The 24,272-nt window shown below is 40.1% G+C and overlaps 1 protein-coding gene across 18 annotated transcripts in view; it reads right to left on the bottom strand.

The window, feature by feature from the left end:
• ARHGAP22 (Rho GTPase activating protein 22) overlaps positions 1–24,272 on the bottom strand; it is a 146,584-nt gene that overhangs the window by 77,756 nt on the left and 44,556 nt on the right. For 2 of the 18 annotated variants that reach the window (XR_015290050.1, XM_023929575.2), the window contains exon 1: positions 19,173–19,580. The exons of 12 other annotated variants lie outside the window; for them this stretch is intronic. Coding sequence is in view for 2 of the 6 variants with exons in the window: in XM_023929575.2 (XP_023785343.1) it covers positions 19,173–19,215 (43 nt within the window). In the remaining 4 variants the exon portion in view is untranslated. Of the gene's footprint in view, positions 1–19,172; positions 19,670–24,272 lie in introns of those variants that run through there. 4 more of the 18 variants (XR_015290052.1, XM_086900408.1, XM_086900409.1 and 1 more) reach the window with 4 other exon arrangements.

Genomic DNA, 24,272 nt, shown 5'->3' with positions numbered 1-24,272 from the left:
CACCACTGTGTGCATTCCCAGAACATCTGCTTTCTGCTTTATATTCCAGTCACCTGAGATGAGTAGTGTGTGTGCAATTAACTTTTACAGACACCTCTCACAGACTCTGCAAGTTAATCACAATACTATGAGATTGGAAAATATCTCAAAGCTATTATCAAAGGAGAAAGAAAAAAGAATTATATGGGATAAAATAAGTGAATGAGATGTCGATTATTACAGAACATCTACAGCAAGGAGAAGAAAGCAAAACAAAAGGCAGATTTAGGTTGTTTCTTGACCTGGAAGTACTGATTCTTGGAGTGTTAGTATTCAATCACTCTTGTGCTGGATTTTCTAAAATAAAATAAAAGATAAACCTAAAAAATGTTATCACCAAAAACCAAATGAAAAACAAGATGGGATTAAACATGACCCAAATGGAAAATTAGCTTACAATGCAAAATGCCATTAGGAAACACTTTGAGCTTGTCAATACTCACTTTTATACAGATTTAACTAAACTGACACAAACCTCAACACAGTTCAAATAGATGTAGCCCTTCAGCATAACTAAAGTCAGAGTACATTAAAAGTGTATCAGCATGACTTGGTTGGATAGTGAATTAACTAAAAATCGATACCCATTTAGTTAAGTGGGTTCAGTAATAGAATGCCAACCAAACACAAGCAATGATGAATCCTAACAACTGCTGCTATCTCTTCTCTAGATTCCAAGTTCCAGCTCCACTACTATGGCTGATGTACTGTATAAATTAGTCTGCAATTCATAAAACCTTAGTGATATACATATCAAACTACCATATAATCACAACTCATGCAAGAACCGCTAGGCAACACTGATTAGGCAAGACTTTGCTAGACTTGGACAGTCTCTAACCCCTCCATCTTCTAGTGAGGCTGGGCATAACGATGGAAGAATTCAACTACAAAAACCTCCCTATCCCTTTGTGGGGTCTAAAACAAAGACATGAGCAGAACTGTCACAGAACAGTTTCCTCTCTCTCACATTTCTCACGTTCTCCCTCTTGTGGCAAAGAGACTCACTTTTTTCTTTCAAAAAAACAAAACCTCCAATTCATTCAATAAAGAATTTTATGCATGAGCCAGCACATATTGCTGTGTCAACACAGAAAAAACCCCAAAGGCTGTTATGAAACAAAACAGGGCTTCTCTCCTACCTTGTTTTTTTCATTTCTAGTAGTGGCACTTGCATCAGACAAAGTGCTGATACCAGAAATCTGAGATCCTATCACATCACCTCCTTTCTTTATAGCTGTGTTTTTAAACCACCTCCTTTGATTTTCATATTTGGGCCATAGTGCCTGAGTTGTAAACTGTACTCTCATGTAAAACTCATTCTATTATAAGCTTTCATCTCTTCTGAGATATGAGATTTGCTTTGATGGAAAAACAGCAGCAAAAGACCAGTAAAGATGTTAGGAAGGGGAACGGGGGGGAACACAGGGACCAAAGGCCATTCTCTGCATGCAGATGCAGAGTACAAACATCAGTCCTGCTCACTCCGTTGCCAAGCAATTCCAATTGAGGATCAACAAAGCAAATCCAGCTTTAGTATCCATGAAGTCTCAGAAATGGGATATTTAATGGGATATTAAGAACCACGGCATGCCAACACCTGTAATAATGGTCTTTCATGACACATTTCCAAAGAAAAGTTAGTATGTCCTCTCAAAGGTTACATTATACCCATTCTGTTTCCAGCCCTATTTTGTATTAGCTCCATCCAATGTCAACTCTCCTCAATTAGACACATTCATTATTCAAGCTAATCCAACATGCCCTTGAGAAATGGGATGAGAAAACAAGGGTATCACTGTAGGGACAGACATATCTTCAAACGACTGCAGCTTTAAACAGTCTACAGATGGTGGAGTCAGGCCAAAGGACTGAAAATAAAATTCACCCCCCAGATCCGAGATACAGAGTAATCTTAGTGTATCACATTTTTAGACTCAAGAACAAGCCAATGACATATAACTTCAAATTGCAATCATTTTATTCTACTGTCCACAGTTTACAGGCTCCATGCTATGTGTGAACTTTTTCTCCTGACAAGTTATAAGAGCTAATTTCTTTAAAATGTTTTTCAAATAAGTATCAAAGTGATAGCAAGCAAGGCGACATTAAGTAACCCAGTGAGGACCATTAGCTGAGTACAAAATTTTCATTTAGCCATAAAGGTTTGCTGTAATAATTAAATAAAGCAGAAAAAAATTAAAATACCACAGGTATAAGTACTTCATGTTTTCCTTCCTTTATTAAATGTTTAGACACTAAATATTAAAATTGTTAAAAAGTAGCAGACCCTATAATCTAATAGCAGGTAAGAAAGCTTCAATACAAGCAAACAGCATAAGAACCTTATGCAAACTGAATATTTTGATGGTACTCTAAGGTCAGAAATGCCCAGGCAGTAATGACACACAGAGAAAGACCTAAGTACTATACTTAAGGGTAAGAACTGTCCTTAAGGATGTGAAAAACAAGCCCACCATAAATGTAGGAAGAGCTGTACTGCTGCAGTTGCTGCCTTCCCAACATAGTGAGCAAGCAACACAAATATTTGCATGTGTCTTGTCTAACATACATATAAACTAAGAGGCCACAAGTCTGTTAGAAATAATAACGGAAGTCTAGGAAGATTTTAAACCAGTGCAGGAGAGAACCTCAGTGGAAACAGGAATTTAACACCACAGGAACCATAATCAGCTCTTCTTCCGTTACATAAAGACCTGCTAATTTGCTGCTCTGAATTTACTAAATGTAGCCTGCAGCATATTTTTTTTATTCTTTGATTAGTTTAACCAGCTTGATCTAGAGCTTCTAGCCAGTTTGGATACAGAGGTAAAAAGTTCATTCCTATATAGAAAACACTTCTCCTTTCCCATGTGTCTTTTACTCAGCACTTCTTTTTGGTCTAACTTGGGCTAGAAGCCATAACCCCTAAGCAGAGTTTATAAAGTATTTTAGATTCTGAAGAAGCATTTCTCAATTTTTCTCCAGCATTTGAAGATTTTTATGAATTCACCCAGTTATTTTGTATTTACTTTATAAATTGCACATTTCCTTGGCATCTGTGCTGAGCAGATGATCTGACCATAATTTTAGTATTTTTACTTACTCATTGTGTGTGCAGTGCAAGAGCTGCCTCTGTTCTTGTCTGTTTCTTCGAGGCAAAGACCTTTGCTTTGGTGTTACAGTAATTTTATAGTAATTGCTCAGCTAATGCATTTTACTTTACATTTTCAACATGGAAGGAAGGTATACCCATAAGTTATCATTCCTCTGAGAAGGATGAAAGTTTAGGATGCATTAACTTGCTAGCAGTGATCACAGAGCTCCATCCTAAGAGCAGAACAGTAAGCTTAGCTGAAAAGAGAATAGATTTTCTGATTATAACAACAAAACTCAGGAGGGATTATAGTTAATCACCTCACTTGCCTCACATTTTTAAGAGAGCTCATTACATCAAGAGAAGGAAACAGAGGTGCTTCAAGCAATGACAGAAGAGCTTGAACTGTGCATAAGGAGTAAAGAAGTAGAAAGTTGTATCTGATTCACTGGAGAATGAGTTCCAGGGGAGAACTGAAGTAACCAAGAAGCAGAAGACAAGTCTCCACAGGTCCAAGAGCAAGGAATCATAAGATTTGAATACCACATTCTCAACAAACACGCCGTATTTCTCACTACACTGTCCTGCAGAAAAGACCCTCCTCCAGATAAGGAGAGCTTTAGACACTTCACATATGCTTCTATACATCCCATGAACACTCAGAAATCACAGAAGGAAGATTTTTCCTTTGTTTGGGACAAACCAATGGGTAGAGGGATGTTCTCTAATATTAAGCAGACATTATCCACTTGTAGAAACAGAATGACTACTTTAAAGCTGCCACCCCTGTATTGCAGTAAACAGAGAAATGCCTGTAGTAGGGGAGGAAAAGATATGTGCAAGTCTTATTTAGATTATAAACTGGTTTTATGCTATTCTTGACATGCTGCACAAAATGAACCAGAGTATTAAATATAAACCTGACACTGATGGTGATGTGGTGTTAACATCTAACATTCAGTGTAGACTAAATAGCTGTAAGTATCTCAAGCATATTTAATAGGTATGAATATATTTAAGGGTTGCAAAGGGCAAAATTTTTATACAAAATTATGACTCCTCCCTGTTACATTCTAAGCTGGACTTCCAATATTGCGTATCTCAGGCTTTCCAGTTCATTTGCATGGATTCAAATTGCTGTCCAACTCTACACAACCTTTTCTAGGCCCACAGGCAGAAGTTGCCTTCCCTGCTTTTTCTGAGGATATCCTCCCCTGCATTTTCTGAGGCTCATTCTCTTTCAGAGATGCAGAAATCACAGGGATGCATAAAATGCAAAACGTGTTTTACTGAATTATTTAGCCCCGTCTGAAAATTCTTATGGGCTGCTGAATTCTGTATGGCAACCTGAACTACCTCTGCAGCCAACTCACAAAGCATCAAGTCCACTCATGTGATAGTAATTACAGAACTCCCAGAGGAGTAGACCTTGATGGAGGCTTCAGTTGAAAGCTATTATCTCATTCATATTGATTCCCTATAGCATTTACATTTTAGAACAGATCTGCCAGAACTGAAAACCACTGGGACTGTTACTCAGTTTGACTGGACATACTGAGGATGTCGGAACTGACTGATTTCCCCCCAGGAGAAACTTACCCAAGAAAATAACCCTCCTCATCCCCACACACAATCACAAATGGAGATTCTCCTTTCTATGACTATTTTTGACCCAGACTATCATACCCTTTATCCCTGATTTTGATGACTTGTTCTTCACATGAAGCTCACTATAGAATCAGTATTGGACACTAAGGGGTGTATCTTATAGGAAATTACCACTAAAATATCAATGCCTCCCCTGAAGATCAGACACTGGTTGCTGAGCCTGGCATGCTTTCCCAACCCCTCATCAAGCCACACTGTCTCACTGGGACCCAGGCAGTAACAGCTGGCATCCGCTGCCTTAAAGATGGCTTTCAGTTAAGACTGACAAAAGATAGAGCTCACCTACCATGCCATTAAATGACACGGTTTTGGACCTATCTCCTGGGATGACATCCCAGCATTCTATGGTTTATCTGGACTGCTAACAGCAGCAGAGGTTTTGCCAAGAAGTCACATGCACAGATCAATTCATGTCCTACACATAAGTTCTGCTCAGTTTCAAACCTGGAATTAAATTTAATTTAAATTGAAAGAAGCTAAAAGGAAAGGGCTGGGAGTAAAAACCACTCTGCTACAAGCCTTTAGATCTATTCTTTGGCTACACTTAAATGTCTTATGAAGCTCACTCAGTGGCATTAGTTTCAGGGACTGCCACCCATCCTGATGGTATTAAACCATCATTTCTCAAAGCCATGTTACACCTTAGCCCAGAAAGCATTTTTGTGCACACTACAAAGAAAATTAAAACCAGGCAAAAGCAAACTATTTCAGGATGCCTTCAGTGCAAATCTTTCCCAGTGTTCCAGGACAAAAGGACACGAAGACCCCTGGAGCATTGCTGCTATTTAAGGAGAATTGTCTCAGTATGTTTCATTTAATCAAAAAATATCCCACATAGTGACCCCATGAAAGAACAGTCTGTGCACCTTTTGATTCTTGAAGACAGGAAAGAGACTTGTTTAAAATAGCCTACATAAGTCTTCATCCTCTCTCCTCTGGGGTTCTGCATTCCTTCCACAACTGAACAGACAGAAACAAACCTGCATTGTCACACAGCAAAGCATAAGGTGAAAACATCTATCAACATTGCATTTAAGCATTGTTTTTTTGGACAGACTACTGAATGCTAATCTATTCTGGGAGACAGGAATCCCAAGTTTCCTCCTGCAGTCTGCCAGGACTGGCTTTTCAGAGCTGCCATGCCCTCCTATTTCCCACTGCCTTCAGTGGGTGTTCTGCACTGTACTTCTGAAGGTCAGTCCCTCAACTCCTCAGTCTCTTGGCAATCTCATCAGTAAAATAGGAATAGATTAGATCTGTACTCCAGCTGAATTACTCACAAGCACTGTAGTAATGTGTGTCATCATTTATTTTCTGCCTTTATTTTGCTCTGAATCAATGGAACACTCAACACCTACAGATTTATAGCTTCTGGAGGTATCTTCAAGCAATACAGCTCTGAAAATGCAATTTATTGTTCTAGCTATCTGTGCCAGGATATTCACAAACAGCTCTAGGGTAATAACCACTGTTAAAATTTGGAACAAAATAGGTCCTGCTGGTACCTGAAACTGAACTACACTAGGTAGTGATACTTGGGTGGTGCTCAGTGCTACTGAGGCGATTCCATTCTCAGATCATACACTTCTTATGTAGCTGAACTAACAGATCAATGTCTCAAACCCGGAGTTCTCCTTTAAGAAATAGTGTCCATTAGTGGACCTGAGATACCATACTGCCTGGCTCAAATTCCAGCTGATGATAAAAGAGCATTCTTGGTCTCTGCCTCAGTTTTCCTTTCTATGACACACATCTACAGAAGTGGAGCTGTTTTTGCTGAACTGAACTCTAGCTAACAAAAGACCAGGGCAGGTAATGTTGATTATTCTTCCACAAGTGGCCAGATGGCAGGTTAACACTGTTCAGCAGAGAAGCCTCCAAGAATAGTAGGAAGCAAAAAGCACTTTCACCATCACTGCAGCTGAGCTGGCTTCAACAACGAAGAAAACTCCTCTTCCGTAAGGAAAAAAAGTTAACAACTTCACTGAGAAGCTATGAAGAAAAAGTACATAAACTAGCAGTTCAGTGAACAGGAGCAGTACCTCTGCATAAGGGCAGCTGATATTCTGAGGCACCAACCCAAAAAGAAAAGTTAAAAAAAAAAGGAGAAAACTAAGGAAAACTCCACAAAATGTATGGTCAAAAAGATTGTATACTCCCTGTTCTAGGCAAGATTATCCAGAAGGATCACTTCACTACAACAACCAATATTTAGCTGAAATATTGATGCGTCTTTTCCAGAGCTAAAGTTATCACTAGCTGTTAAAGACATGATAAAACCTAGCATAGGGGTAGATTAACTCCCACCTGCTGCACCAGAGACAAATCACTTCAGAGACATCTGGTGCAGAGACAGAATCCCAGGCCCTGAGTTAGCAGCAGTTGCTAGACTGGTCTTTCTCAGAAACAGAAAACAACAGACTTGATAATTTGTTATTAGCAGCACAGCAAGAGCTCTGTCCAGGGAAACTGAACTATCAGTGAAAACAGACCTTGAACATGTTTTGGTTTAGCTATTATCAGAAAAAGGCTACTGCTGCAGAGATTTCCTCAAGTATGACATGTCTCCTCCTTCAGGTAATTCGGAAAGGAGTCTTGAGAGCAGATGAGAGGTAGGTAAAACAGCTTCAAAACTCATTAAATCAGAGTACACTCTACTTTTGTTGAGAAGAAACCACAAACTTCCAAAGGTTGGTTTGCATTCCTTGGCTCAAAATGTTCATGGATCAGTTATACACTAACATCCACTCACCTACAGAATCAGAGAAACAAAAGAGAGAGATTATTCAACCCTCCCTGAACTAGCCAAATCTGTTAGTAACAGCAGCTTGTGTCTCTAACAGGTTCAGTTACTCAGTATGGATAAATCCTTGGGATGTTATGAGTGAGAGGAATGACCTGATTAATTAAGACTACCATGAATTCATGTGGGAGGCTCATCTCTAGGAAGATACAGAGTTGTGGGAAACAGGAGTGGGCAACACCAACAGACTATAAAGGTTACCATTCTGTGAGGCAGTAAAGCAAATTTTAGGGCATTTTTTCCTTCATACCAGAAAACATCCCAGCTGTGCAATAGAAAAAAAGGGTGCAAATTCTGTCTGCCTTATTCAGATGTACTAAAATGCTATGAAAGGATAAATTTCCTTATGCCAGATCAGGCATAATCTGCTTCCACAGGCATAAAGTACCACCATGAAACCTGTGCTCTGCCTTATCCAATATAAACACTGATAAATAGATCACATGGATAAAATCACATTTATACTGTCAGGTGATCTAGCAATACACATTGTATCAATAAGTATGGTATTAATAAGCAATGAACCAGGATGTTTAAAGGCAGTAATTCACAACAAATCAACACTTACCATCAGTGTGCTCAGGGACCCTTTCCAGGCCCCTAAACAGCCTATGAAGTCTCTCAACTAGTCTAGTCTCCTTTGCCTCAGAAGATTAACTCAAGTCACACACTCCCTTGTGAGTTTCGCCCATACTGAAGTCTCTCTACCATATATATGGCAATATTAAATCTTCAGAATCAGAAGAAAATTACAACCTAATATAGAAACATACAGTAAGGTCCTATGTCATTGTCACCATCAGCAGGTACAAAACTGCCCAAGTCTGTCTCTGGCTGAGACTGCGTAAATCCCTGATAGCAAAGTCTAAGAGCCCCTTTACATTGCTGCTGTTTTCAAGCAGATTCCTCTCATTTCCTTGGAATTTCATTCTCCTTCCTATAATGATGTCTAAACTATATTTTGCTTCCCAAGGGAGAGCTGGATGCCTGTCATTTGAACTGCTTACAGCCAAACTACTCAAAGCACATGAGAATATGCCGGGGGGAACAATACTGCATATGGTTTCTCAGCATTCCTGAGAGCTACAGACAGAAAGGGATTGATGGAGTCAAAGCCCTCCCTCCCACCACCCTTCAGTCCGACTCTTTGCTCCGGAGGGGTGTCTGACCCAGTGGGCTAATCAGCAAGGCACACACATTGGCGCACACAGATTTTCCCACACAGAAAGCCAAAACCCTGGTTTTTCAAAGCGTTACTTCAAGAGCTAGACACAAAAGGCCTACATGCTTTGGGCAATGGGAGTAAAGTCCCAGATTCCACCTTTTTAGAGGTGCTTAAGTAGTTTATGCTTCAGGAGGATGCTGCCCTCTATATGGAAAAGAAACCAGCCCTCACAGAGTATGAGGAGACAGCAGTAAAGTAGAAGGTGCATCCAAGAGTTTTCCTTTAAGGGACTGACTGCTCTCTCTCTCTTACCCTAGGTACCTGCCTTTGTATCCAAAGCAACTAGAGGCAAAATCATCTTGGGCAGCAGGCTGTGGTGGGAAACAAACTGGACATATCCCAGTCCCTACTTAGTTCCTAATGGTGCCCTGGAGTACCTTGCTGAGTGTCACGGGAGGCAGTCTGGGCTCTGTGGGACAGCAGCTGCTGCAGGACAAGGAAGGCTTTATCCCAAAAGCAAGAGCAGTTAGTGCTGACAGTATACTTGACAAGCATAAAGGAAAAAAAACCTCTTTCCTGAAAGTCAGGGGATCTGCCCATATATGATTACATATATAATGTGCAATGGTTAAGTACAAATAACATCACCCTAAAAAGTGAAAGGACAATACTATAAAGCTAAATACACAGACCTAAGTCGAGAAGAAAGACAAAGTGTTTTCACCAATTATACAGGTGTGGTACTGGATATTGGCAGCAGGCTGCATACACTGGATGCTAAGGGAATGGGGTTTACAAGCATGAGCAGAGACACAGCTTCTTGAGCATGAAACATCCTAGAACGAGAGGTATAGAACATTTCAGGGCAGAAAACAGCCCTTCTATTGTCCATTTTCACTATATTTAAGGAAATTACTTCAGAAGATTGTTTTGGTTTGTGTTTTTTTTTTTTTTTTACAGAACACAATTACTTACAACACACCCAATTTACATAATCAAAAACTACTTTCCTAAATCTTGGCTTTTGGGTTAGAAACTTTTCAAATTAAGGATTTTAATTTTCTGCCATTGTCAGATATTCAAAAAGTTCACAAAACTATTGGTAACAGGGAAAATAAAGCTTTCATTCTTATTCTGCTCCCAGTGTTTAGTCTGATTTGTTTTTTCGAACCTTCCAATACTCAGTCCAAATTTCCCTTGGTAAATTTGCTAGAAAGCTTCCATCTCCACAGTGAACTTACAGAGAATCACAAATGGTTGAAGATGGGGAGCAAAATAGTGTGATTACATTTACAACACAACATTTTGCTGCAAAGACAGTAAAAAAATCCTGAATTGCCTACCACTGCTAGAATGATCAGTTACTGGTATGTTAATGTATTTCTTCATGTGTTACTTGACTGTTGTGCTGTGTTCTGGTTTCATCTGGGATGGAGTTCATTTTCTTCTTAGTAGCTGGAACAGAGTGCTGTGTTTTTCTGGATGTAGTGTGAGAATAACATTGATAACACACTGATGTTTTGGCTCACCTAAGTAGTGTTTGTTTTAAGAGCTTTTCAGTGTCTCATGCTCTGCAAGTGAGAAGCTGCACAGAAAGCTGGGAGGGAGCATAGCCAGGATAGATGACCCATTATGGTCAAAGGGATAGTCCACATAAAACATAGAACATCATGCTCAGTATACAAGCAGGGGAAATTACTTTGAAGGGGCCAATTGCTGCTCAAGGATGGGTTAAATACTGTCTACTTTGGGTAGAAAACAATAGTACTGTGCATCACCGGTTTCTCTTGAATTCTGTTCTATCTCTCCCATTTCTTTTTATTAAAATTGTTATAAATATTATTGATGTATTTAATATTACTATAATAATATTTTGTTACAATTACTAAATTGTTCTATCTCAACCCATAAGGTTTGCCTTTTCTTTCTGATTGTTGCATAACACGTTTACTCAACAACATACAATCTCTCAAATTTGTGACAATAATGTAGCTCCCATTACTATAGTATCTGAGTAAATCACAGTCTTTGGTGTTCAATCTCAATTTCAGACATCACTGGATGTCTTTCACAAATTAGAAGTGAAAAGAACAACCCTAAGAAACTGGTTGGGGGTCACAACAAACACTAAGAGACATGTACTAAACTTAAGTCTCCCAATCCAGTGCTCAGGATGTTGTTAGGGTCTCCTACCCTCCGCATACGAGTCTTTATCCACACCATCCCCAACAGCAAGAACACAGGTGAAAACACCATGGTGACATACAGCCTTTTTCATTTCTCACTCTCATGGCAGCAGTTCACTGCATATCCCAGAAACCTCATAAAAACAGGATGCCCAGTAGAAAAGACTACACAGTCTATAAAGATAATGACTTCCTTTATCACTTCTGATTTGATAAACAAAAGGTATTGGGGATACAAGACTACCCATCATAGGTAGTGCTAGGATACTGCTGTAACCATTAAACCTGGAGAAGTGTGTATTCCCCTCTGATAACAAAACACTAAACAAGATTTTGGGGGAAAAGGTTCATATGGGATTTTTTTTCCCCATCTCAGACTCATACCAGTAGCACAGCCCAATTCACTTGGCTGGCAATAGCCAACTCAGAAACTGACTGAGTCACAGCTGGTCCTGCCAAGACATGGCCAAGAGAAGCTATATCTGAGGTTACTGGGAAGCAAAGGTTGCACCTCATACTCCCTGGTACAGCCAGGGCCTCAATTACTAGCTCAGTGTCACAGGTTATTAATGAGCTGGCACATACTTACACTTCCAAGCTGAAAGGTAATGGCCTTTTTATAGATGTTAGAAACATGTTAATTTTAAAAGATAATTTCAAATAGTTCATTTCATTCATTTATCAACTCCCCACCAGATTCACTTGCTCAGTTCATTAAACCTGGCATCATGGCATAACTGAATATCCATTTCCACTCACAGATGTTACTGCACCTTGAAAGTCTAGAGATAACATTTCTGTTGCAAAGGCTGCAGGAGGACAGAGAGCCTCTCCCGGAACCCTAGCTGCTCCCAAAGCAGTTCTGAAATTCATTGGTTTTGCTCTTTCAGGAACCAGTCCCCAAATCCCTTCCAGTTATTGACAGACTCTGACAGAAAGAGCACACTCTCTCCTTACTACCAACTTTTTAAGACAAGAATTCCAGTAAGTGCAAAAGCATCATCTTGTCTATGAGGTCAAGCTATGGCAAATTCCATTCCATTTCTTCATGTAGTATCTACCAACTGTGGCATAGAAAACAGCCATGGGATCACCTACAGGGTACATACCTGCTCTAATGTTTTATGTGACATGCCCTCTTGGTTAAAAAACAAGTTTAATTACTTACTCCTTTCAGAAACACAGTGATTACACCAGAGCTGCGAAACTTACCTTTCAGGCTGCTGTTTCACTACTTACACTGATGCAACTGCTGAAATTAGGTCACTAGTAAAACAGCAGAAGTATCCCAAACAAACACCATAAAAATTCCTTAACTTCTTTCCCACGTCACTTAAAAAAAAGCAAAATAGATATTCTACTTATATAATATATAGTAACACCCATTGTTCTTCCATTCTCTTGTCATGCACCCTTTAATAGATTAGTTATGCTTTAAAATATAGATTTGTTGGAACATAGACTACCATCTTGCTTCAAAGTACCAATTCCCATATCACAGGGTCAAAAAGCTATTAATTCACAGAGGATTTGTATTTGCATTTAGTCACAGCTTCTTCAATAACCTAAATATTAATAACAAAGGAAGAACTGACTGAAGTCCAGTTAGAAAAGTTAGAAAAGTCCAGTTAGAAAAATGCTAGAAAAGCCTAGTTCATGGAAATGGTTTGGGGAGAAGTGAGGAAAGTGTCCCCACTGTCAGGCACCATGCCCGCTTTAATGGAATAAATTGCCAGATTATACCATGAGGCGACTTTCTGAAAGACAAAACAAGATGCTCAAAGCTTTCAATAACATAATTCCTTAAAAACATTATTGCCTTCTTTTGTTGCCAGATTTATACTTGCTAATAATGTTAACATTATACTTCCTGAGAATAAATAAAAAATAAAAAAAAAAATGTTGTTTATTTTTCCAGTAAACACTCAACAAACAGAGGGTTTGGGCTTATTTTTTTGTTAAATTAGTCACATCCCTAAGCACCATCAGTAACTCACCTGAAAAACCCCTTCATTTATAGCACCAGCCCACATCATTGTGACCACTTAAAACAGATGCAAGGCACCCAGTGTTGATACCTGAACAAAGCACCAAATATTAATTACAGTAAAACCACTTGGTAACAACATGCACAGCTACTTTCATCATGTGAAACAGAAGCATTAACTCCAAGTCAGCAAGCATGCCCCAGATGTTTTGACAAGCCTGTCATTCACAGCTGCACCACACAATCCCCTCTGATGACTGATACCTGCAGCAAGGCTGGAGGACACATCCCGGGATGCCGCGAGAGAAGCAGCAGATGAGACACCACTGACACACCTTCAGCAACGTTTTGAGCTGCACAAGTTTTCTCCCCACTGTTTCCAGAAACACTCAGGGTTCTCTTGTTTAGGGACAGTGAGATTGGATTTTCCAGGCTCCTCCAGAAGGCAGTGGGGGATTCAGCAGTGCTGAACCTTGCTCAACCAGCTGCTCCACAAGCAGGTTGAGGTACCCAGACACAGGCTCCATTACTGTCATTTCAGTCTGAGTATTGTGCTGGGCATACAGATTATGTTTTGTAGCATTGGTATTCAATTGTAGTTTAGAAAAAAAAATAAAAGAAAGGAGAAATAAACCCTGCCACATCAGTTTCTAACCACCAAGTTTGTCTGAACAACACCTCTTTTCTCAGTTCTCACATACCACAGGAAAGGGTTCCTTGCCACATCACCCTTTGGTTAAAATACCTGGAGACCTCATATGATTCATTTACATGAACTGAACAAGTTCTGTATCATGCCAGACAACAACAGCTAATTATTTGCCTTTATTTGCTTTCAAAGCTGGGATTGTTCATCCTGGGGAAAAGGAAGCTCAGGGGAGACCTTATTGCTCTCTACCTGCAAGGAGGCTGTGGCAAGGGTCAGCCTCTTCTCTCAAGGCAATCGGTGACAGGACAAGAGGAAAAGTTATGTCAGGGGAGGTTCAGGATGGGTATTACTCAAAGAGCAGTTAAGCTTTGGAAGAGACTGCCCAGGGAAATGGCAAAGTCACCATCCCTGGAAGATGTCCCCAAGACTAAGGAATGCAAGTTCTGCCTGTGTTAGGATGCCACACCATCCTTATGCAGAGATGAACACTTTATTTAGGAAAAAGAGAAGAGAGGCTATAAAACAAATTGGAGAAGAGAGAGTTTATCCCATTTTATGCAGTTTAGAAAGCTTTCCTGTTACAAGTGAGTGATAGTATAACAGAGAGCAGAAGCAATGTCACTGCAGGGGTTCATGCTGCATTTATGAGCTCTCTCACTATGAAAGTCTGAATTAAGATCAACAAGTAGCAAGACTGTTGACAGTAAACACGAGCCAGAGGTTATGCATACAGTAGATGTTACCAAATCTTCAGGTGTTAGCCCAGTTGTGTACAGATAAAACACAACAGGCAGTTTAACCTGTAAATGGTAGTTCATTGAAGGGGCACAGACTAAGGAAAGAATTGCTTCAGCTTCTCATCTTCTGTGCTTGTTACACATTAAAAACCTCTGTGCACCTGCCCTCAATGTAGCAGTATTCCATAGTTCCCCTGTTTTACCCACATACAGGTAGCGATCCATTGCTTTGTTTTTCTGGTTTTGGACCTGTATTTCCTGTCCTGCAAAGCTGTATCCCACTCCACTTAATATGCCAGATGTGATCATGTTTGAGGGACATAGTCAAACACTGCACAATGTAACATTTCCATGGATAAAGATGACAACAGAAAATATTTTGCATTTCTGCTAAATTATTAATAATGTGGGAAGAAATAAACCTTTTTAATTGAAACTGATATTTTCAAGTTACAGCAATTGAGAACTGTAGAAATACAACTTTTAAATAAAATCTTCTTAATGAAGTGTCTCAACAAAAGAATTGCAATTAGCTCTGCTTAGCAACTAGCCAACATCAAAAAGCAGATGGTGAATTGAACAAGAGACTAAACACATGATCAAGGCTTTGAAATGCTATCAGTTAATGCTTTCCTCTTCAGAGGATAAGAAGTGGAGACCATAAAGGTAAATAGTATTTTTCCACCAACTAACACAGCAACAGCTCTGCTGTATTAGGTCAAAGGTTACTCCTTGCTTTCATTGACAAAACCAGTCACAGAGAAGTTTTCTAGATAAGTAATAATTAACCAGATAACTTCAGGATAATAAGTCTTCCTAAAACCCATCTCCGAAATTTTAAAATTTCTAGTTCATTTTTGAATTTCAGCAAAAATAATGTCCCAAATGTACCTTCCAAATGCCACCCTTAGCAGCTATAGGCACACAGAAAAAGGAGAGGAAGAACATTTGGGTGCACATAGGGAAGGCCAGCTGGAGAACCATGCAGGTGGCATACTCTGGTGGACTCACTAAGAAAAGCCATTCACTTTTATCTTACATTTTGGAAAAGACTGTGAATTCCTCCTTTATCTCTGTTGTTATGTCTTCAGCTTTCAAAAAATGCAGAAGACTCTGAAGACCTTTTTGCTACTATAGTTAAAATGTAAACTGACCACCCTGTTGAAATGAGGAATGAACTCACATCCCAACTTAATATACATTCCCACCCAACACAGGCTGTTTTTACAGTGCTTAGGTCACATCACAGAGAACTGTTTCTTACAGGTAGGAAAATGTGCAATGTATAAGCACCCAAGTCTATTCATACACATGTTGGGGACTTCTTAACTGTAAAATACTGCAACTGTGCTACTGTGTGCTTCACATGAATGCACAGCCAATCACACTGTCCCTAGGAGAGCCAAATGTATAAGATTATGGTCAAAATCTACTCAGTACTTCAAGTGAGAACTCATTCTGGAATTCTGCTGGAGATATACTTAGTTACTGTGGAGACTCAAATCTAAAAAAAGGAAGCTAGAGGAAACAAATTAGCTTTTGTGTTTTTTTAAAACAGGAGAATTATATCCTTAGCTCTGAGATAGTATTATGAATCCCAAGGCCACATTTCTAAAGCATTTCAGACGGGAAGATACTGAACAGATTTTATTTGCATTAAGAATTGCAGTCTTACAAAGTACAGTCTTCTAAATCCTCATCCCTTTTGCTTCTACACAGGAAAGCATTAAGGTCATCCAACAGATTCAACTGATTTTTTCCAGATTTCCTCTTCTATTCCTTTCACACAAAGCACAACCATTATCAAATAACCTAGAGAGTTTTGGTATCCTAGGTAAGTCCCATTTTCCTAGTTTCCCAGTCCTACAAACCCTGTATAAACTCTGCACGTTTTAAACCCAAAATTGTAACAGAAAGCACACCTTGGCAGCTGACACCACACAAGAAGAAAGGGCAAATACTGTTTGGCTGAGAACTAGAGTTCTCCTTCATCCTTTATGCTTGCACCAGTTTCAAACTGTTTTCATAGTGAACACAAGGTGGGTCCCCCCAGGAAACCTACACTGAGCAGGACAAATTGATAACCAGGTTAAAGCAAGTCAAGGCAGAAGTCACAATCTTGGCTACATTGCATCACTGGAAAGCCACCAGAAATCTTTGTAATATTAGAGTGCAAGATTTTTTTGGATGATCTGATGGAGAACAACTCTCAGTATAAAAAATGTCAAGAAAATAAAAACAATCACACTGAAACAAGCTGGTGCAGGAAACAGTGAAGTGTAAACCATCAACCACAGCACATGGCAAACACTCCCAACAGCTTCAGGTTCTAGGCTAGTAGGAGCCAACAGTACTACAAGGGTAAGGTGGAAGGTGGATTTTAGTTCCTTTCCAATTCCTACCAGCAACCACATCCTTCTCCCACATTCTGATTTCAGCACACAGCAATCAACTGAACCTAAAGGACAGGGTAAAGGGACAGTTCTGCATTCCTGCCCAGGAATCTGTTACTTTCCAGCCAGTAGAGTAGTTCTGCCACAGGGACAGAAGGGAAGATGAGTGGGGAAGGATGACAACTCAAGCTTTCCTTTTTGGCCTTAAACAAATGTAAATATCCTTAAACACTCACCCCCCTTATTAAGCTTGTCTTTATCTGCAGATAACCCACTGCATTTAAGGAGACACTTCAGCCTGCAACTTCCAAGAAGTAGGAATCTACTCATCAGTTAGCCTTATCTGTGCCTGATGTGCTAAAAGGCTATCAGGAAAAGCTGATAGGGAAAATGCAATAATGAAAATCATTGCTATCAGTACCCAGGTCCCCAGCCACACCCCTCCCACATCTGCTGAAAGTATTTTTACAGCAAAGCAGGACTTGTTGAAGCTCATGATCAAAAGGCCAATGCACGCATAGTCTAAACCATCCTTAAAGCCAAAAAAGCAAAGCAGCAGGGGCAATCTAAATCAGTGGTTTCACTACATATCTTATAAACTTAGAGCCACATGAAAAGCACTGGAAAATAAGCTTACAGCTTTAAAAGGGCCAATGCCAACCACCAAGGAACAAGCAAATTTCAGCAGCATCATACAGAGCCAAATTTGGTCTAACCTTGAAAGAAGTCCTCAAAACACTTGTTAGTATTACATACTCTATAGAGTCCCACAAGCAAAGTATAATTTAACACAAACATATATCTCAATTGTACCAGTTCTCAGAGGGTGGAGTGGCTTCACTGGTGTCTGCAGGTTTACACAAATGTGCAATTCTGACACAAACACACTTTGTTCTTTCAAGCTTGAATGCAATATGCTAGCTGAAACACCCATTGTTTGTAGAAGCTCTTCCCGAAAAAGATAAATACAATTTCACTCAAGTGAATGAGGTGACTGGATTCAAGCCAGAACTAGGACAAATGTTTTTTGATAACACCCAATCTAAGCCTCCCCTTCCTCAACAGATTAAAACCAGAAGTGTATTAAAAATCCCACAGTATTCCAAATCCAAAAATCAGGGATATTTTGTGGGTTTTTTTTTTGGTTGGTTTTTTTTCCTGTCTTTAGAGGGAAATTCAGACCCATTCACCAGGTGCCACACCGACAATCTGGGCATAGTCAACTCAATAATAATTGAAAGAGTAGATATACCTTTACCTGGTCTTCTCTACTCCTGACAGGGAAAACTGATTTCAGCGTTTATGCTCTAATATAAGCGACAGTTACTGAAGTTACTTCGTATCAGCAAACATTTCCTTTAGCTTTTATACTGCCACCTTTAGCTTTTTTTTACCTTCATTTATAAAATTTACCCTGATGCAGCTATGATGAAGACAGCAGCCTCATACTCACCAAATTTCCACCAATGTGCTTATTTTTCCCCTTTCCCTCAAAACTTGAGCATATGTGCTAAATTTCTACCATTCTCTGAATCATACTTCCAGCGTAACAACTACTAACGGTGTTTCTTCCAAAGTTTTGCACAGGAAGCAATTTTCTTTCCTATTTTCTCACTAATCCAACTTCAGAGGATTTTGATTACTAAAAGAGAATTATTTTCAGCTGTCAAAAAGTCAAAACAGTCAAGCATTTATTTTACAAACTCCAAGCACAGTAACATTTTTGAACATCATTCTTATGAGACTGCTTTCTGCTGAGGAAAGCTACACTTCTCTTTGGGCTCAAACAACAGCTCTTCTCAGAGTGCCTGAATATCAACTACAAACTTTTCCCAAAACAGACAGGATGTCAGAGGCTGGTCCCAACACATAAACCCATGCAGGAGCCACTCTGGAAGTAACTGGAAATCCTTAGGAGAATTACAATAGCTTTAAGTGGGTTGGAGACATTGCCTCCTAAAGCAGTTTCTTCTAGACTTCTGGGAGCTCGACCCTTCAGAAAATATTCAAGTCCCTCACTATGCAGAACAGAGGAGGAAAGATTGTCAGCTAATGCTATTGCCACGTTAACAGCCTTTCTGAAAGAAACAACAGGTTCCCCTCCCATCAAAATTTACTTGTTTGTGGAGAAAAAGAAGAACCAAGGATTGCGTTTAAAGCTTAAGATCGTATCCAGACAGTTTTTAAGGGTTTAGTTTAGTTCGCCGAGTTTTTTTGGACCCACGAGCAGAAGCGGTGGCACCTCCCGAAGGGCTAGGCGCTGGGCACGGCACACAGAGGGACAGCGGCCTCGCTTCCCGCTCCCCCCGTCCCGCTGCCGCAGGAGGGGCTCGGCCGGCGGCTCCCGAGCCGCGCTCTCCCAGCCGGGGCTGCGCTCTCCCGCCGCCCCGCCGGCACTCACCGGGGAAGGAGAGCTTCCCCGTCCCAGCTGAGGGGGAAGTTAGTTACCTCTGGGCTGCTCACGGCAGCCTTTGCAGGAACATAGCCCCATGGCAGGTGGCGTCCCTGGCGGCCCCAGCCAGCCCTCTCCCTGCCAGGAGGGGCCGCCTCCAGCATCCCTGGCAGCGGGGCGGGCAGCCGGGCAAGGGCTCCCGAGAGGCTACGCAGGGACAGCGGCAGGTTGGTGTCCTGAAGCCCTCCTCCTTTGCCGCCCCTATTTCCAGCCGGCCTCGAGGCAGACTCGGCGCTTCACGGCTCCCTGCCCCTTAAACCGCGCTGGCTTATTAATTATAGTCGCCCCTTTGAAGGGGTGAGAGCCACCGGAGCCTGCTTTATGTGAGAGGCTCTCAGACGGCCAGAGGGCAACAGACACCCAACGTAAACCTTCAGCGTGCATAAAAAGATAGCGGAAAGACTATTTCACCTCTTGCAAAATTCTCTCAGGACAGGACAGGGTCATGTGGTATCCCCCCAACATCACACACCCCCACAAGCTTTTTAGCTTTTTGAAGCCCCACAAGAGTAAACACTATATATCTGAGCCTCCACAGAGATACTGAGTGTTTCAGGGACCTTGCATTTTTGCAAAGGTCAGCACTGCTCTACCAATATTCAGAAGGCTTGTTTACACACTCACTTTTAATTACATTAACCCGAGTCACCAGCCACAAGATAAGCGTTTTGTTTTGGGATAAGGAAAGAACAACATCCCTAGAACAGATGTTTGCTGGATCCCTGATCATTCTGTGCTTGTTCTCTAGACCCTGCAGCATTTCACACAGCTGGGACCCTGCTTATTCTAGCCCCACTGGCCTAAGCACCACAGCAGAGTCATAGTTTGTTTTATACACCAACTTACAGGAAAACTGGCTGCCTTTGCAAAGCTTGGATCAAGCTTAAGAGTCGGATGTCACAAGAATGCGACTGATATCTGAATGATAAACTCTTTTCCAGGCTGGACACTGAAGAAGACTACACTCTTTGACAGCAGTGTGCAAAGCACAAAAATTACGGTTTGGGTGGGAGTGGAGAAAGCTAGACAAATAGAGGTTTGGGGGTGGGGGAGGTAACAAGGAGCTACATCTTTCAATACTGTTAAAATACCAGAAGCCTGAACCCAAGTCCTGATGACAATCTGCAACTCCAACTCCCAGTATATGAGCCTGAAGTTCTTCAGAAAGGATTTCCAGGAGAGAAAACGAATAACCAAGGGTAGATGTCTTCCAGGTCTCCAATCATTAAAAAAAAAAAAAAAAAAAAAAAAAAAAAAAGAAAAAAAAGACTACAATAATGTTCTACAGAGAGGTCCTTCTGCAGAGTATTCAACTGTTAACTGCACACTTGAGCAATCGCAGAGTATGAGCATTCATTAGTTAGCACAAAAAAAACCAAAACAAAACCAAATCCCACACAGGATAGAAGATGGACAGGGCAGGAAAACTTTCCCACCACCACCACCAAACATATTAGAGGAAATTCAAGATATTTCTGCAAGAGAACTGAAGAAAATCCAGTATTCTGACTTTGCTGGTATGAACTTGTTCCTCTTGGATAGATGTGTGAGAATTCATCTTAGTTGTTTTGCTGTGCCTCTGAACTCGTCAGACAGTGCCAATAGCTGACAGCTGCTTGGAAATCCATCTCTTGTGCAAAGCCCTCCCTTGCCCTTGTAAAGCAGCAGATATTTCCCTTTCTTCTTTGCTAGAGGGTGATCTGATCTCAGGGAAGAGGCGTGTAAACCACCTGCTTGAGGGGCTGGACAATGTCCTGGCAATACTCCTTCATTTCATTTTAAAGCAAACTCCAGGCAGCCCCCAGCAGGGGGAAGTTTTCCACATTCTGGAAAAGCCAGTGTTTACTAACGGCACTGTCAGAGCAGGGGCAGGTAAAGCAGATGGAGAAAGCACCCTCCTCTCCAGCTGTTCCAGCCTGGCAGCCAAGTCAGCTTCATGGGGAAAGGTACTGGGTGCTCCATGTCAGAGAACCCCCCCCACCCCCCAGGCAACCTAGAAGTTACTGAAATTTGAGTATTTAAGAAGTTTTAGGACTATTACATACATCACCTCACATGGACAGATAGAGGCTGATGAGGGGTTAGGCACACATGCTTGGTTCAGACAATCAATTTGAGAGCTTCAAGAAAGCATTTCAAGATTTGTTTTCTTGTTTTTTTGTTTCTATTATTGAAACATTACAGTTTTAAACTCTCCTTATTTTCACAAAATATTTGTAAAACTGACAAAAAGTTTGTCTTATCTTTTGGTTATGTGACATTACCTAAAGGAATTAAATGGTTCCAGATGAAAATAGCTGAGAGTCATTTACTGTAATAACCACATATTTAAAATAAAAATCTTCAAGTATGCATTCATTGCAAAAGGAAGGCAGAGCCTCAGATATTCTTACCCTGTGGACATAGTGTGACATTACCCAAAAACATTGCTGTGCAAAATGGAGCTAAAGAACATTTAGTCCTTCCCTCATATTTGCTCCAGATGACAAAAATTACAGTGAAGGTCAGCAATAAAATAAGCTAATATTGACAGCTTTCAGAAAACCATCCAAAGTTTGCATATAAATGAACCATCCATGCTCTGAGTTGCACAGCAAAATACAAATTTCATCCAAAACAAAGAAGCTCTTCAACTGCTCATTAAAAAAGATACATTTTAGAAAATTCTTTAATGAATTGGTGACTTTGATATATATTTGGGTCAGTCTTGACTGTGAAAAAATTTGAGAAAAAATGCATTCAGAAAACACAAAACCCTTGGGGAAAAAAATTATAGCTAAAGAGTTGTTCATTGATAATTAAACCAAAAAAGTGCAAGTGAAAATGTGATTAAATAAATAGCCCTAATGTCTAGTAAACTAAAATACTATAACTACTACCACCTTTCTTATAATCTGAAAAATCCATATAACTAATAAAAACCAGGACATTCATTCTCTACATACCTTCAGTGCACTTTGCAGATCATTTGTCATTTTAGCTTCAGAGGGCACTCATTAAATTTCCTAACATTTAAGCCAATATGTGTCTTTGGTCAAACATACTGCCAGTCCGAATCCTGCCAGACAGAACGAGCTAGCAGGGGATCAGACCACCAGAGTGCATGCATACAAACCAGATACCATTTTTTGTGAGGGCAGAGGAACGATACAGTCAAGATTAAAACAAAACAAAAACATTTTGAGATAACTGAGCAATGTTTGGGAGATGCAGAAGTCAGATGTCTATATCTGTCACCCCATAGGAAATTCAAGATTCTTTAATGTCTAAACCACACTTAGTTTCTCCTTTGGATGCAGTCAGGCCCAGGCAGATCATCTCAGCAGTCAGCTAATGAAGGTAAGAGGGCAGAACTGCCACTCAAATATTTTGCCTAAATAAAGGAAACCCTAGAAATTCTCATCCTAGATTGATTGCTACAGGTACAAGGTCTGACACAACCTGAAGGGTGGGAAGGCTTAACACAAGATTAATATATCAAAGATAGTCAAACCTGTCTGGGTCAAATAAAATAAAGCTGTTATATATAATTTCTAATATTATTTAAAATGCATTTATATTTACACTCAGCAAAAAATTCAAGTAGGTATTAGGCCATTCATGCAGTAAGCAAGGTGGATATGCCTGCACTTTTCCAGCAACAAAACCCATTTACTCTGCAGTATGATTCCTTGGAGACTGATTTCTCTTAATACACATAAGTCAGTCTGTAGAGCAGGATCTGTTCAAGGTGCAATTTCTGTAATTCTTAACAATTTGACCTTTTAGACCTAGAGTTAACCATGCATGTCTTCTCTTTTACAGCATACACCAACTTGAGACTAGGCTTTACAAAATCAGGAGCCCAGAGTACAATGTCTAGATTTGGATAAACCATTAGGCTGATCTTTTAAAAACTCCAAGGACTTAAAAGATCCCTGTAAAATGAACTGGTGCAGACTGAGTGTCCTAAGATTTTTTTGATAATGCATCTACTTTGCACATTTTTTTGCTCCAGCGATTGCTCTTGGCTCCACCATCTGAAATTCTTGATTTAAAGTTCACATTCTCTCTCATTTCTTAAGAAATGCAGTAGTGTAGTGCCTGCCACTGAAAAGGAAAGCCAGCTGCTGAATACTATTGTGTGAATATTGAACTTTTATATTTCTCTGCAATGCTAAATATCTGGAGACAGAGGTAAAGATTTTAGTTTCAGTTAAGCCAATCACTTGAACTCTAGGGGGAAAAAAGACTCTAACCAAGTAAATTTTTAAAAACTTGTAGGATAGCAGAGGAATATGTTATTCTAGTTCAATGATTCATTCCAGACATGACTAAGTACTAGTGGCTGAAGGTATTTATTAATCATTTCTTTACTAGGAGACAAGTGGTTTTTGTGACTCCCAACTATGTCAGAGTTACATCTCTAGAACTGGGAAAGCACTCATTTTGGAAGCTTTTTTAGACATAAGGCCAAGATTACATAGCTTTGGGGATTTTCCTCACCATTCTCTCCTCCCCAAAAGGCACAAACTTATCTGAAGAACACAAATGCTAGCACAAACTTGCACCATAACTATTAAATAGGTGAACTGGTCTTCATAGAGAATGGACCTAAGACAGCCAGTACAAAACGTGCATTCATGAAAAGCTCACAATGTATACTAATACCCAGGCCCAAAATTCAGAAGAATGTGTTAAAATTTTCAAGCTAGGCCAATAAAAGCTTGTTTTGTCTGATCTGAAAAATTATTTATACTATGATCTTCTCTATATCAATCAAATAATCTCTAAGTCAGGGCAAATTATAGACTTCCTCTCCAAAAGTTAAAGTCTTTGTAAAGTGAAAAGTTGATTTTCTAAGTCAGATTCAGCATGGATTATTCCCACGATTTCCAAAATACATGGTGAAACAAGTACAAGTGGCTTGCCAGGCCACAATGGGAGCATTCTGTGACTCTCCAAAAATTTCACAATAACCATTGGGCTCAGAAGAAAGAAAAGACTATTCCTGCAATGTAATAACAGAGGTAGAAGAGTACATTACAACCACTCTTAGTTCATATATATCTAAGTACTCTAAGTCTCTTAAAGACCTACTGTATTTCTTAAAAGAG

This window comes from Cyanistes caeruleus, chromosome 8, assembly GCF_971803275.1.
Source record: "Cyanistes caeruleus chromosome 8, bCyaCae1.hap1.1, whole genome shotgun sequence".
NCBI classification, from domain to species: Eukaryota; Metazoa; Chordata; class Aves; order Passeriformes; family Paridae; genus Cyanistes; species Cyanistes caeruleus.
This window is presented reverse-complemented; position numbering and strand designations above follow the sequence as displayed.